The 15,090-nt window shown below is 44.6% G+C and overlaps 1 protein-coding gene across 3 annotated transcripts in view; it reads left to right on the forward strand.

Annotated features, from left to right (window-relative positions):
- ERI3 (ERI1 exoribonuclease family member 3) overlaps positions 1-15,090 on the forward strand; it is a 245,271-nt gene that overhangs the window by 27,385 nt on the left and 202,796 nt on the right. For all 3 annotated transcript variants that reach the window (XM_048860341.2, XM_048860342.2, XM_048860343.2), the window contains exon 3: positions 10,910-11,026. In XM_048860341.2, coding sequence (XP_048716298.1) covers positions 10,910-11,026 — 117 coding nt within the window. The remainder of the gene's footprint in view (positions 1-10,909; positions 11,027-15,090) is intronic.

The raw sequence follows: 15,090 nt of genomic DNA on the forward strand, positions 1-15,090 counted from the left end.
TAAAAAGGCATCAAGAACTTTCCAAGAAAGCATCTAACTTCATGGTCACCTTTCTGCCCACCCCATGGAAATCCTTTTGGGCTGTAAGCAGCCAGGGGATGGTGGTTTGAATACAGAATTGGAGCCAGGAGCTCTTGAATTCTAACTCTGGCTCCAACATAGACCCCTGTGTGACCTTAGGCTAGTCAGTAACCTTTCTTTGCCTCAGTTTCGCCAGCTGCGAAATAGGATTGTTAGCTCACTTGTTCATTTGTGGGGTCCCCGAGAGGGATTGGGCAGGGCCCCTGTTTTCCTCTTTGCCTTGCTCTGGTCATAGGGTATATGATCTCTAATTTGGATGAAGGGAGTGGGATTTAGTGCTGTTAAGATCTTGTTGCTAATCCCCCAGGGAGTGTGGAATAGCCAGTCTTTCAGTGATGAGATTTTTGTGCTTGTCTCCTCTCTCCTATTTCTTAGGCTGGGTTGCCAGCCATCGTTATGTTATCTATGTAGACTTCGGTTTGTTGGCAGAGTTATTCTGACCCTGTTGTTAGGCCTTGTCTATACTAGGCAAAAATCCACTGCAGCCTACTGTTAGCTGGGATATCTATAGCACCCCAGTGTTCACGCACACAAACACGGCCTTCACACCTGTCCCACGTGTTTTATCAGCGCTGGCAATGTCGATCATTTGCGCTGCTTGGAGGGGAGGGAAACATTTCTGGACCTTAATACAAGAAAGTCTGCATTTGTTTCAGGCTGCAGAGCGGAGAGCCTGTTGTGAATGACTGATTTTCTTTATTTTTTGGTCAGGCAACAAGAAGGTAAAAATGTGAGGGCTCTTTGCTTTTGGGGTAAATGTCACTCCCACCTGCTGCGTCGTGCATGAGGGAGTGCTTGTTAAAGAAATGGGCAACTTCATAGAGGAGGTGTCCTCTGCTGAACACTGCCAACTCTGGTGCATGAGGGCTTTGTTTAGTACGTTGATTTTGACAGTGGCTGATGGGAGGAAAAGGGGCATGGCTCGAAGACCTGAGAGTCTGCCTGAGATGAGGGAAGGGAGAACAGCTCCTACAGCCAGCATTTGCCATCTTATTTCATCGCTCGAAAAAGGCTTCAGTGTGGGTTGTTGTCCTTTGCCATAAAAAGGTAATGTCTGGAAGCGCAAGGACCGGCTTAGCCTGGCTTACCCTGCCCCACAGGGTGATACATGCTGCAGCCTCCAGTTTGGTCTGAGCTGCAAATCTTCATCGTGACATCAAGCTTCAGCTATCGTAGCTCTACAGCCTCGTGCAACAGGCAATCAAAGACGTGTGAGTGGCTTTTGAGGAAACAAATGGATGATATTGGTATTTCTGTGTTTCTGATTCTGAATGTGGAAGGGAGGAGGGTCTGTACAGCTAATGGTTTGTGGCAAGAAGCAGTAGGAAGGCTCAACGCATGTGTATGAGAGAGTTGGGGGGAGCATGGGAGGCAGACAGGTGTGATGGGCAGAGGTCAGCTCAGGAGTAAATGAGAAATGGAGGGTTTAGGACAGCGAAGAGGGATGAGGAGGGTGAGCTATCTGTTTGTATGTGGGATCTATCAGTGGTTCTGTCATGTTTCCTAATGGAAACATCCCAGTCTACAAATAGCTAAATTGGAGCCTTTCGTCTGGATTTTCAAACCCACCTAAGCGATTTGACTTTAATAGGATTTGAGCATCCGGGGGTGGGGGGGAGAACGTGAAAAGTTTGGGGACCACTGCCTTAAGTGGCTTTGAAAATCTCTGAGGAAATGGTCTAGAGATGACTCTATATGCAGACTTAGGCCCCAAGCAGGGTTAGATGATGGTGGCTGCTGAAGGCTTGTGAACACTAGTGCTCCCGTCATTGCTCGGTCTGACAGAGCAGCGCTGCTGTTAGCAAAGGTGGGAAACTTTTGACCTAACGTTCTGGTGCACAAACAATCACTGTGTGCTCTGGGATGAGGCCTTGGACCTCAATCAGCTTGGTTGGAAAAAATGGTTAAAAAGTAGGATTTAGGCTTTTCGTCATCAAGGTTGTGGCTCCAATTCAGTTGTTGGTCCCAGTGTCCTCTTTTTGGGGTGGGCAGTACTTTGGGGATCATAGATGTTAGAAGTGGATCCTCCACTTACTCCCCTGGGTGCTGGGACAGGGGTGCTTCCGACAGGACACTTTCTGGTGCATCCAGGGCAATGGGGATCACTCTTCTGCCTGTGGGAGACTGTTCTATGCTCTAACACACGTCACTGTCAAGACATTTTTCCAGCTATTTAGTTGAAAACTTTCCCATTTAGGGCTCATGGATTAAACTTGTTTTACCTCGTGTTGGATTGAATAATTCCCTTCTCCATGGTGTTCAGACACCCTTCTAATGTCCGTACAGATGACACCATGTCGACATACATGGTACGGTTTAGCTAAATCACATACATCAAACTCTTTTGGTCTTTCCTTTGTTTCAGTCGGTCCCACTGGCCCCTGACCATTTTTGTTGTTTTCTTTGGGCTCCCTCTGGCCGTGAGACAATGTTCTCAGCTGCTGGCGGAAGGAGAGGGAGTGCTGAGTGTCTCTCACCCACCAGCTGCTGTACTGCATTGGTACGTTCTAGTGGGGAGTCTTGTCCAAGCCTTCTCATCCAGGGATGAGGTTGTGGCTTGGGACAGCAAGCCAGAAAGGGAAGATATAAAATTAACACGGCACACTTTAAGTGGATTGAAAGCTGGCCTAGTGACAGGTCTCAGAATGTAATTGTAGACGGGGAATCATCATCCAGTTGGGTGTGTTTCTAGTCAGATTCTCTGCAGGGATCTGTTCATGACCCTATGATATTTGATAAATGATCTGTAATAAAATATAAAATGATCCTGGATAAAGTTTGCAGGTGACACAAAAATTGGGGGAGTGGTAAATAACGAAGCTGACAGGTCACTTATGCAGATCATAGAATCATAGAATATCAGGGTTGGAAGGGACCTCAGGAGGTCATCTAGTCCAACCCCATGCTCAAAGCAGGACCGATCCCCGACTAAATCATCCCAGCCAGGGCTTTGTCAAGCCTGACCTTAAAAACTTCTAAGGAAGGAAATTCCACCACCTCCCTAGGTAACGCATTCCAGTGTTTCACCACCCTCGTAGTAAAAAATTTTTTCCTCATATCCAACCTAAATCTCCACCACTGCAACTTGAGACCATTACTTCTCGTTCTGTCATCTGCTACCACTGAGAACAGTCTAGAGCCATCCTCTTTGGAACCCCTTTTCAGATAGTTGAAAGCAGCTATCAAATCCCCCCTCATTCTTCTCTTCCGCAGACTAAACAATCCCAGTTCCCTCAGCCTCTCCTCATAAGTCATGTGTTCCAGTCCCCTAATCATTTTTGTTGCCCTCCACTGGACTCTTTCCAATTTTTCCACATCCTTCTTGTAGTTTGGGGCCCAAAACTGGACACAGTACTCCAGATGAGGCCTCACCAATGTCGAATAGAGGGGAACGGTCACGTCCCTCGATCTGCTCGCTATGCCCCTACTTATACATCCCAAAATGCCATTGGCCTTCTTGGCAACAAGGGCACACTGTTGACTCCTATCCAGCTTCTCGTCCACTGTCAGCCCTAGGTCCTTTTCTGCAGAACTGCTGCCTAGCCATTGGGTCCCTAGTCTGTAGCGGTGCATTGGATTCTTCCGTCCTAAGTGCAGGACTCTGCACTTGTCCTTCTTGAACCTCATCAGATTTCTTTTGGCCCAATCCTCCAATTTGTCTGGGTCCTTCTATATCCTATCCCTCCCCTCCAGCGTATCTGCCACTCCTCCTAGTTTAGTGTCATCTGCAAACTTGCTGAGGGTGCAATCCACACCATCCTCCAGATCATTTCTGAAGATATTGAACAAAACCGGCCCCAGGACCGACGCCTGGGACGCTCCACTTGATACCGGCTGCCAACTAGACATGGAGCCATTGATCACTACCTGTTGAGCCCGACAATCTAGCCAGCTTTCTATCCACCTTATAGTCCATTCATCCAGCCCATACTTCTTTAACTTGCTGGCAAGAATACTGTGGGAGACTGTGTCAAAAGCTTTGCTAAAGTCAAGGAACAACACGTCCACTGCTTTCCCTTCATCCACAGAGCCAGTTATCTCGTCATAGAAGACAATTAGATTAGTCAGGCATGACTTGCCCTTGGTGAATCCGTGCTGACTGTTCCTGATCACTTTCCTCTCCTGTAAGTGCTTCAGAATTGATTCCTTGAGGACCTGCGCCATGATTTTTCCAGGGACTGAGGTGAGGCTGACTGGCCTGTAGTTCCCAGGATCCTCCTCCTTCCCTTTTTTAAAGATCAATATGGATCACTTGGTAAACTGGACACAAGCAAACAATATGCATTTTAGCATGACTAAATGTCCTTAATCTCGGAACAAAGAATGGAGGCTATATTACAGGATGGGGGACTCTATCCTGGGAAGCAGTGACTCTGAAAAAAGATTTGGCGGTCATGGTGAGTGATCAGCTGAACACTGGCTCCCAGTGTGACGCTGTGGCCAAAAGGGCTAATGCAGTTATTTGTTGCACAAATGGGAATCCTGAGTAGGAGTGGAGAGGTTATTTTACTTCTATATTTGGCACTGGTGCAATCCTGTGTCCAGTTCTGGTGTCCACAGTTCAAGGAGGTGGATAAATTGGAGAGGGTTCAGAGAAGAGCCAGAAGACCTTTTCTGCAGGATTCATTATCTTGTGGTGGTTTCCTTTGTTCCCTTTTGTTCTTCCTTTGAGTGATGTTGAGTGTGAAAGTCTAGGATTCCCCCCAACCCGCACTTTCTCTGCTCCTTTCCCAGGATATATTTGTTTAAATTAATTTAACTTCAAATGTGTGTGCCTTCTTCCAGGTAGTTATGGCAGAAGTAATTTGGTGTTTGCTGCTGCCTCAAAGGGCTCTTGAACAGGGTTGACTAATATGCCAAGTAACTTGCCTCAAAACGTGTGCTCCAATATTCCACTCTCTCTGTATGTGTGTGTGTGTGCACGCACACGTGTGCATTAGATGACCATCCTTCAGAAAGTTAGCATGGCCTGTGATTTTTTTTTGGGGGGGGACCCTTCCCCCCCCCCCCCAGTTACTGACCTCATTATCTGTATGATGTGTGTTTTGGTCGGTTTAATCAAAATTAGCTATTGGGGATAAGACCTGTGAGCTCATCTCGCCAGTCGCCCCTGGAGGCCAGTGCAGGACTGCTCAACTTGAAAGCAGCTTTAGTTAAAATAATTAAGGAAGGGGGGAAAAAAGACAAATCTGTTAGGTTTGCACTGTTCAGGTTCCGTCCCTTTTTCTATTTTAATTGTCCTGGAAAAAAGGGAGAAACAAGCTTTCTAAAAGCTCTGATTCTTCCCTCTATTATTCCCCCCTGCTCCGGAAACTTGGAGGCATCAACTCTCATCTGTCAAAGTGTAAATCAGCAATTAAAACACAAACAGTGAAATGCCAAAGATGACCTGAAGCACAAAGCAACTGACAAACAAGTCCGGACAAATCGGCGGATAATTTATAAGCATTGCCCTAAAATCTAATTATTTGGCAATTCGAATTTGCAGCCGGCCAGGGCTCTGCAATAAATTTAACCCGCCATAAATTATTTAGGAGCAGCCCGTGGTGTAAATCAAAAACACGAGTGTTTGTTTAAGAAATAAGCTGTTTTTGCATAAAATGACTTTTTTCTTCGAAAGAAAAACAACTGAACAGACTGCACAGCCATTGAGAGTGTGTCCCTTCCAGGGAGGACCCTCCTGCCTCTGCCCCCTTTGGAAGGTGTAAAAGGGAATCTGTGTCTTAGCAGAACGTTATGTCCTTTTTCTTACCAAAAAAATCCTTTTCCCTCATGGGCGGCACCCACTTGTTTTTATTACATTTTGAACAGTCAGCTCTAATTTTTACTGGCATCTTTTATCCTTTGTATTTATTAAACTTCTTCGGGGGGGGGGGGGAGTGGATGGAATAAGTCATACTCCAGAGTAGTTTTTGAACTCAATGGGCAATAGTCTTTAACCTAAATAAAGAAATAAGGGGCTTTGAGTATGCCCCGCCCACTCCTCACATAGACACTTGGGTGAAAGGGTTTGACGAGCCGGGAAGATCTTGCTGTGTATTTTATTCTTGTAATCTAATAATGTTGAGGTTCCAAGAATCCAAGATTATGGGCAAAGGATTCCTCTGTGAATAGCAGTATAACTCTTGCTGGTTTGTTTCTGTATCCAAGAGATTTCCCCACTGTGGGAAAACGTTTAGTGAGTGTAATTGTTTGTTTAATTTCTTTATTATCAGCAGAATTAGAATTAATAATTTCCCCTTCCCCCTCTTCCTGCATCCCCAGCTTGGTGTTTTAGGCAGGAGGTTTCACGTAGTGAGTGTAAAGCAGGAAAAGGCTGAATTTATAGAGGTGATTTCACAGGCCCTCGTGAATTTTCCGAAGCCCTCAGAAAAGGAAGTCCTTGTTAGCTTTGCCGTCAGCTAGTTGTGATGCAGGCTACCAGCTGTTTCAAAGAGAACTGTCATGGGACAGGCAGGTTATTCAGAGTGCTTGCATGTGGTGTCTCTCTTTTGGGGTGGCTGGGAAGGAGGGCAAAAATTATCAGTGAGCTGTCATGCAGTTTAGTTTAAAGAACTGCAGACTCATGTATACGAGCAAACAGATTTGGTAACAGGATGTTTTTAATTTTAACTTTTCCCACATTTGTATATTAGCACAGTGGGGAGGAATTGTGGTGTCTTTTCAGACCTGCTAAAATTGATTTTAGAATTTTTGTTCCCACAATATAATTGCAAATGCCTGTGTTAGCGATTTGGAGCTGTGCGCCAAAGACTTTCCCCATTCAAAATGTATTCAACTTTTCATGATAATGGAAAGGCAAATAAAGAGTGTATTATTTATCACCAGCAATTTGAATTCCAGGTTTCCTTTCAAGTTAGGCTACCCTACTAAATACAATATATAACTGCAATGGGAATGGGCGTACACACTGGATTGTTCGTATTCCTGGTAGAATATGGCTATTTGCAATCTCCAAATACCTCCAAAACGTTCCAACTCATTCAGAACTCCTCCTCGTGTTTGCAGTTACCAGTTCTTACCAGTTCAGCTTGGGCTGTGAGAAATCTATAAGAAAACAGTTAAAAAAGGGTTAGAGATGGGAGAGACTAATGCTGGTGGAACTAGATCTGGGGAACACTGAAGTTGGCATTAATGCTCCCTAAGGTCAGAATTAGATGCGGATGTGTGTGGTGCTCTCTGGGGAGTTTTTACATTCAGCCAAAATGGACCAATTTCCGATGTACCTGTAATTTTAATGTTCCCCTCCCCCCAAAACCGGTTTGACAGTGTAGATGTAACCTAGCACTTCAGAGTTAGCCTGGCCAGTTGTGAGAGTATATGGTTGCCCGGCTGCTTTTCTGAATCGCAGTCTGTCGGGTTGGAGGGAGGGTTGGCTCACCATTTCATAATAATTACGAATGAAATTCTAGATCTGTAATAACATTTTGGGTATCTAAAACAAGCCATATGCTTGGTGGTGGTTTTTGTTTTTTTTAAAGTGGAAACAGATCAACTTTAAGCCATGCATTTTTGGTAATAGAGGATTTTTTTCCTATTTATATTTGATAGATATTTTTGTTTCCACAGGAATGTCAACTCCTAATTTCATGATGCATCATGGGCTTAAGAAAATTGAATTTAATAAAGGCAAAAGATGAATGGCACCTTTAAAGGCCCCTACACTTGTCTTTATTAGTAGGCCAAACTGCAGGGTCTCCGAACACTGCTTCTCTCCAAATGAAAGTTTAAATGAAAAGTACAGTGGTGTCACAGGTTAAATTTCATTGCAGGACTGGCTAACGTTGTTAGCGAGGAGTGGAGCTGATTTCATGGGGCTGGTATCTGTTGCCTTAGATACCAGCGGAGCAAACATTGCCAGAGACTGGAAAAATCTCCACTCTAGGGAGCATTCAGATAAACAGGTTTTTGGGAAGATCCTCACCACTCCCTTGAAAAACTGACTAAATAAGCCAAAAAACCCCTATTAGTCTTTCTCCCAAGACATCCTAGTTGCTAGTCATTTTTTTGTCTGTGATCATAGACCGGTATTAATTCTTGATAGCATTACATTTTTCAGTTCATCTTTTTATTTTCCCAGTCTATTTTAATCCGACCCTCCTGAAAGTGATTTTTGCCTCTGGTCTGTCATTTGATTCCAGCGGGCAGCGTCACACAAGGCTCTCTTTCAGCCCTTCTTCACCTCCGGGTGCTTGATGGGCTCCACAGGAGTATCCGTTCCCCTAGGACTGCTCTCTGCAGGGCAATGCACATACAGTCTGTGGCTGTGTCTCCATCTGGGAGAGCAATTTCTGTTCCCTTCATCCTGTGATGGAGAGACCCCTTTGGGCAATCGCGCCTCATGTAGAGCCCAACCCTAAAAGGTGCGGAGCTTTCTTGACTCCAGTTGAAGTCTGTGGGGTCTGAAGGGGCTCAGCCCTTTGGAGAACGAAGGGGTCTTTGAGCTTGGGAATGGAAGGCTGGCAGGCAGGAGAACACTAACCGTTAGCTAGCCCTCCCTCTAGCTAAAGCTACAAAATGGTTTCAGTGTAACTCCCTTGTCATATATGCCAAGACTTGCTAAAACGTTCTCCTCCTGAGCTGAAACTCGCAGTGCTGGGTGTCTGCTCCGCGGTTATGGTACGGAGGGAGAAGTCGAGCCGAGGGTGTTCGGCCATTTCAGGATTAAGTGAGGGGGAAGAACAAAAGCCCATTTCCTATTCTGACCACCAGTTTCGCTTTTTCGTGGTGATCATTCAATTGGCTGAATTTGGTGAGTTCAGATTTAGAATGGGACTAGGTCTGAGTGGTGTGTGGGGCCATTGCAACGTCTGAACAGTGTTACCTGAAGTGTATTTACTAGTGATACTGGGTTTTTGAAACTTTGAGCCTTCGTGCAGTGCTGAGGCAGAGAAATCATGCACTCCAAAATCGGGAAACAAAATTCCTTCTGTTCCACTGCATGTTTGTAGGGTGTGTCATGTGGCAGGGTTAATGTTATGGGGGAACCATTCGCTTTGGGATTCCTTGCTGTTTGATTTCTCCACCTTAACCTTGCATTAAGGCTAAATGTTGCGCTTATTTCTTCTTCTGTTCATTTGACTTGCCTTTCCCACATTTCCTACCTCACCCCATAACCCACTCTGTGTCTGCCCCCTTTACACCCTCCGCCCCCAAGTCCTTGGATCAGGAGTCATTCACGCTGTAGCAGTGTATTCATGTATACTGTGTGAAATAGAAATCCGTGTTGTGTTGTTCCTTTTCTCCCAACCCCTTCTCCCTCTGGCTTTCAGCGTGTGGTGATGTCATCATCTCGTATTTATGACCTCACAATAATTTCCGTGCCTGGGTCACTGGGGTTGCAGCCAGGGCCTGAAAGCCACATTAACCACTCTGCAGCGATTGCATTTTCCACATGCTAATTTTACTCGCAAGAGTTGCTTTTTATTTATTTATTTTGTATTATTTCTTATTTGTCTCTTCCAGATGTTTTCAGGCAGTTTTTTGTTGTTAAACTAATTCCATTCATGTTTTAAAAATTGATGAAAGCGCTAATAAAAATGTCAAAGTGGTAAAAATGTTAGCTTTTGCTGTGCTTTGATTAAATTTTGCAAACTGTTTTTGAATATTAAAAAGCAATGTTTCTTTTATTCTCTCTCTCTCTGTCTCTCTCTTCTGCTCTTCCCCCTCCCCCCTCAAGTGATTTGAGAGGCTTGTTGCATGGTTATCACTCAATGGGCTCATTTGCACTCCAGAATCCTGGTGCCATGCATCTCTATTAAATAACAGAGACAAATTATTCTTTAAAGACACCAAACAAATTGTCACTTCTCTTACATTAAACTTGGGGGGAGAAGAGGAGGGGGACAAACACAAAGGATTTTATCGCCTTTATTCCGGGGTTGGATCTTTTAATTTCATATATATTTTTTAATAATTGAGAAATCCATCGTAACTGGCTTTGTTTAAACTTTTTATTAACAGGTCCATGTAAATTTTTGATTGCTGATTATTCCTATAATTGAACACTCTCCTGATGAAGAACGTTTCTATTTCCCTATCTGCATAAATTTGCTGTAAGGAATAAACCAGTGTTTGGTGCAGTGCTCTATGCCATACAGATAGCATTGGTGAGGGAGCTCCTGGTTCATCACAGCATTCTGTGGATAGCGTGGCCTAGCAGTCCAGGCCGTGGGAGAGCGCATTGCAACTTCAGCCCCAGCCTCTCCCAGCCGGAGGCGCTTTATGCAATAGCATCCTGGCTGTAATTGTCTAATGTCCCATATCCTTCAGAAGAGCCCCTGGTAAAGTTGATCTCTCTGAGTACAGCTTCTGGATTGCACTGGCTAAGTGACAATGGATCTGCTGTATGTGTCTGTGTGTTGGCTTTGTGGGTTGTGTTTTGAGTGTGGTGGCAGGCTGACGTTCTGCCCGAGGGTGATCAGATCCTGGTGGGAAAGCTTGGGATTGTTGCGACTTAGACAGAGAAATGGCAGTAAGTCCTTGCTGCCTAGTTTTGGCAGCTACCGTAATAAACTGCAAACTTGTAACCTTTCCTAATAGCAGTGTTGCGACCCCATTCCTTCCTAGGCACGTGTGCACATTGGCCTCACTTTTTCCTTTTTAGAGCTGTATGCCTCTCCTTAATATGGGGAGGTGCCATCTTCCTGTAATGTATTGTTTGTATTACCGCAGTGCCTAGGAGGCCCAGTCCGGAGCAGGACCCCACCGTGCTAGGTGGTGTCCAAATACAGAACAAAAAGATGGTCCCTGCCCCAAAGAGCTTGGTTTGGGTCTTCCCAGCGGTCATCTTTTTATAACAACTTGTTTTCTTTTGTGCCTTATTCAGGAAATCATTGAGTTCCCCATTCTGAAGCTAAATGGCAGGACGATGGAGATTGAATCCACCTTTCACATGTATGTGCAGCCGGTGGTGCACCCTCAGCTTACTCCCTTCTGTACAGAGGTAAAGCGCAAAGGACGCACAGTGCTCCAAGAGTCTCTCTCTAACCGGGAAACAGGGTTACCTTTTGCATGGGGTCAGGGTTAGCACCTCTTAGTGCATGTTGAACGTAAACCATCACTCCAACTCCTTGGCTGTTGATTCTAATAATAATAATAATAATTTTATTGTAGTGTCTTGGAGCCCCAGTCCTGGACCAGGGCTCTTTTGTGCTAGGTGCTGTACAAATGTCGTTAAACTCTTTTATAGCAAATCTTTTGTTTTAACTAATAGACAATCACAGTAGACAACCTCTTTAATTCTGTGGTTCCTTAATGCTATCAGAGGTGCTGGGGCTCTCTCCAGAGAGCAGTGAGACAGACATGTCAGACTGTTGACATTGTTCCAATGCAGCAGTTTGGTGTGGAAGGTTAAACAGAGCATGTTCCGAATGGAAGGAAACGAATAACGCTGTGCTGCTGTGTGATTGAAGGGATCTAATGTCCTAGCCTGTGAGCTTCACTGCTGTGGGTTGCTGTCACCAGAACCCCCTGATCTTGTGATAAGACCATTTTTAAAAACATAAAAAAAAATTCTCTTTGCAGGATATGACTGTGTTCTTGTTATCTGATTACTGTCAACACTAAGGGCCATTTTCCCCATGTCCATATTCACCTCTTCCCAAATGTGTGTAATGATAGGATGCAAATTACATGGGGCTCTGAGTCATGAGATCCTTGGTCTATGAAAGGAAGAGATTTGTTGTGTTCTATCTCTCGTATTTAACTCAAAGAATTAAGAATTTGCAGATTTTCTCTGATGCATCTATAAAAATGAAATAATATTGCCACCGGCAATATTTACAAACTCATTGATGATAGGAGAAGTCCTGGAAGACTGGAGAAGGGCTAACATGGTGCTCATCTTTAAAAAGGAGGAGCCGGGAACTGTAACCCAGTAAGCCTGACTTTGATACCTTGAAAGCTACTAGAGCAATGTATAAAACATTCAATTTGCGAATACCTGGAGGATGGAGGGGTGATCACTAGCAACCAGCATGGATTTATTAAGAACAAATCATGCCAAACCAGGTTGATTTCGTTCTTTGACAGCGTAACTGATTTGGTGGACGGGGAGGGAATGCGGTAGACATCATGTACCTGGACTTCAGCTAGGCTTTTGACACAGGCCCACATGGCATTCTGATAAGTAAGCTGGAGAAATGTGGGCTCAGCAGAACTCCCATTAAGTGGATATATAACTGGTTAAACAACTGCAAACAAAGAGTAACTATTAATGGAATGATGTCGGAATGGGGGGAGGTCTCAAGTGGGGTTCCACAGGGATCTGTTCTGGGTCCAGTGTTTAACATCTTTCTTAATGACCTGGATGTAGAAATAGAGAGCTTACTGATCAAGTTTGCAGATGACACAAAGCTAGGGAGGGTTGCCAAAACTTTGGAGAGATCTTGATAAATTGGAAAACTGGCCTATAGACAACAAAATGAAATTCAGCAAAGACAAATGTAAGCTGCTACACTTAGGGAAGAAAAATCAAATGCACAAATACAGAATGGGAGAGAACTGGCTTGGCAGCAGCACTGCTGAGAAGGATCTGGGAGTTGTGGTAGATCACAACCTCAATATGAGTCAGCAATGCAATGCTGTTGCAAAAAACGCAAATGCAATTTTAGGTTGCATTAAGAGAGGCAGAGCATGCAAGTCATGGGAGGTGATAGTACCACTCTACTCAGCATTGATTTGGACTCGGCTTGAGAACTGTGTCCAATTTTGGTGACCAATGTATAGAAAGAATGTAGAGAAACTGGAAAGGATCCAGAGATGAGTGACACAGATGATCAAAGGGATGGAATGCAAGCCATACGAGCAGGGGCTGAAGGAACTGGATATGTATTGTTTGGAAAGAGAGGAGTAAGGGGGGTATGATGGCAGTCTTCAGATGCTTGAAAGCTCACCACAAAAAAGATGGAGAAAAGTTGTTCACTCTTGCCACGGAGAGCAGGACAAGAGGCAACGGGTTCAAACTACAGCAGAGCAGGTTTAGTTTAAATCTCAGGAAAAACTTCCTCGCTGTCAGAACACTAGGACAATGGAGCAGATGCCTCGGCAGGTTGTGGAAGCTCCTTCACTGGAGGTTTTCTAAAGGAGGCTGGGTAGCATCTGTCTGGGATGGTTTAGAGACACATCCTGCCTCTTGGCAGGGGGTTAGCCTAGATGACTCTTATGGTCCCTTCTAACTCTATGGTTCTAATTTACGTTCCTTTCACATTTGAGCTGTTCTGATGTTACATGGTCCACTGGCTAAAATACTGGACTGTGTTCTATTCCAGCTGTTCTGTTAACTCAGTGTGTGATTTGGGCAAGTCACTTTCCTTCTGTGTGCCTCAGTTTCCCCTTTAGAGGGATAAAACTTACCCACGCTAGTAAAACACATTGAGATTCATAGATACTAAGGTCAGAAGGGACCATTATGATCATCTAGTCCGACCTGCTGCACAAGGCAGGCCACAGAATCTCACCCACCCACTCCTGTGAAAAACCTCTCACCTATGTCTGAGCAATTGAAGTCCTCAAATCGTGATTTAAAGACTTCAAGGAGCAGAGAATCCTCCAGCAAGTGACTCGTGCGCCATGCTACAGAGGAAGGCGAAAAGTCTCCAGGGCCTCTTCCAATCTGCCCTGGAGGAAAATTCCTTCCCGACCCCAAATATGGCGATCAGCTAAACCCTGAGCATATGGGCAAGATTCACCAGCCAGATACCCAGGAAAGAATTTTCTGTAGTAACTCAGATCCCACCCCATCTAACATCCCATCACACGCCATTGGGCCTATTTACCATGAATATTTAAAGATCAATTAATTACCAAAATCATGTCATCCCATCATACCATCTCCTCCATAAACTTACTGAGTTTAATCTTAAAGCCATATAGGACTATGGATGATATACACGCTCTGTTGTTACACTCCTCATATCCCCTACCCTCCTTTCCACAGGCAGAAGTTTTGCACTAGGTAAGTGTAGTTCTCATCACCCAGCAAGATCCAGAGCTTGATCCTGCCCCACTGAAGGCAATGGTAATTCAGTGGCAGCAGGATCGGGTACCCATAGTACTTGTCCTGTGCCTCTTAATGTATTGTCTGAATGATTAAAATAACTTGATTCTGCCTGAAGAAGACTCTGTGTAAGCTCGAAAGCTTGTCTTTCTCCCCAACAGAAGTTGGTCCAGTAAAAGATATCACTTCCCCCACCTTGTGTCTCCATTCTACCAGGCAGAAAACCCTCCTCAGAGACAGCCAATCCATCCTATTTTTCTCCATTGTAAAAACAAATGCTCTTTTATTCACTCTCCTATAACTGAAAACCAGACAAAGGGATTTTGTTCAAACTTTCCAGAAAAACTAAGCATAGAAAACGGAATCCTATGAGGGGGAGTGCTTCCAAAATTAAAAAATGTGTGAAAACGGGGGTATAGTGGAAACGCATTGCAACTGCAATAACAGCACTTGGGGCAACTACTCTGGCTCTGTGTGTGTGCATGAGAGAGAGAGATCTATAAAGAGGCACGTGCTATATATTTAGAGGGACATTGCCTCGTGGATTTGGGCCCAAGCTATAGGTTTGTACAGATTGACCTAAATTTGCTAGAAATAGTCTCATGAAGTTTTAAAAGTTGCAATAAAGACCATTTTGTGGGGATTCAAACATTCCTCCGCTTTTTCCCCCTCCAAACTAAACATTGCAACAGGGTGTTATTGCATGGGTGCCCACACAAATGAAACTGACTCTTCTTGCTTCCTTGTCCAAGCTGAGTGTAATCAAATGCATTAAGTGAACAGATTCTGCTTTCCTCTTTGGGGCAGGGTCTGTCTGTCCTTGCGATCGGAAAACACCTCAGGTGTTTGGGTGGCACCACAATTTAATAAATAACATGCTCTAGCTCAGGCTTGATGCAGAGATCCCGGAGGGAGGTTTTCTGGCCTGTGTGATGCAAGAGGCCAGACGAGAGGGTCACAGTATTCCCTACTGGCCTTGGAATCTACAGTACAGTACACACAAATACATT

The sequence above is a fragment of the Caretta caretta genome, chromosome 8, assembly GCF_965140235.1.
Source record: "Caretta caretta isolate rCarCar2 chromosome 8, rCarCar1.hap1, whole genome shotgun sequence".
Lineage (NCBI taxonomy): Eukaryota > Metazoa > Chordata > Testudines > Cheloniidae > Caretta > Caretta caretta.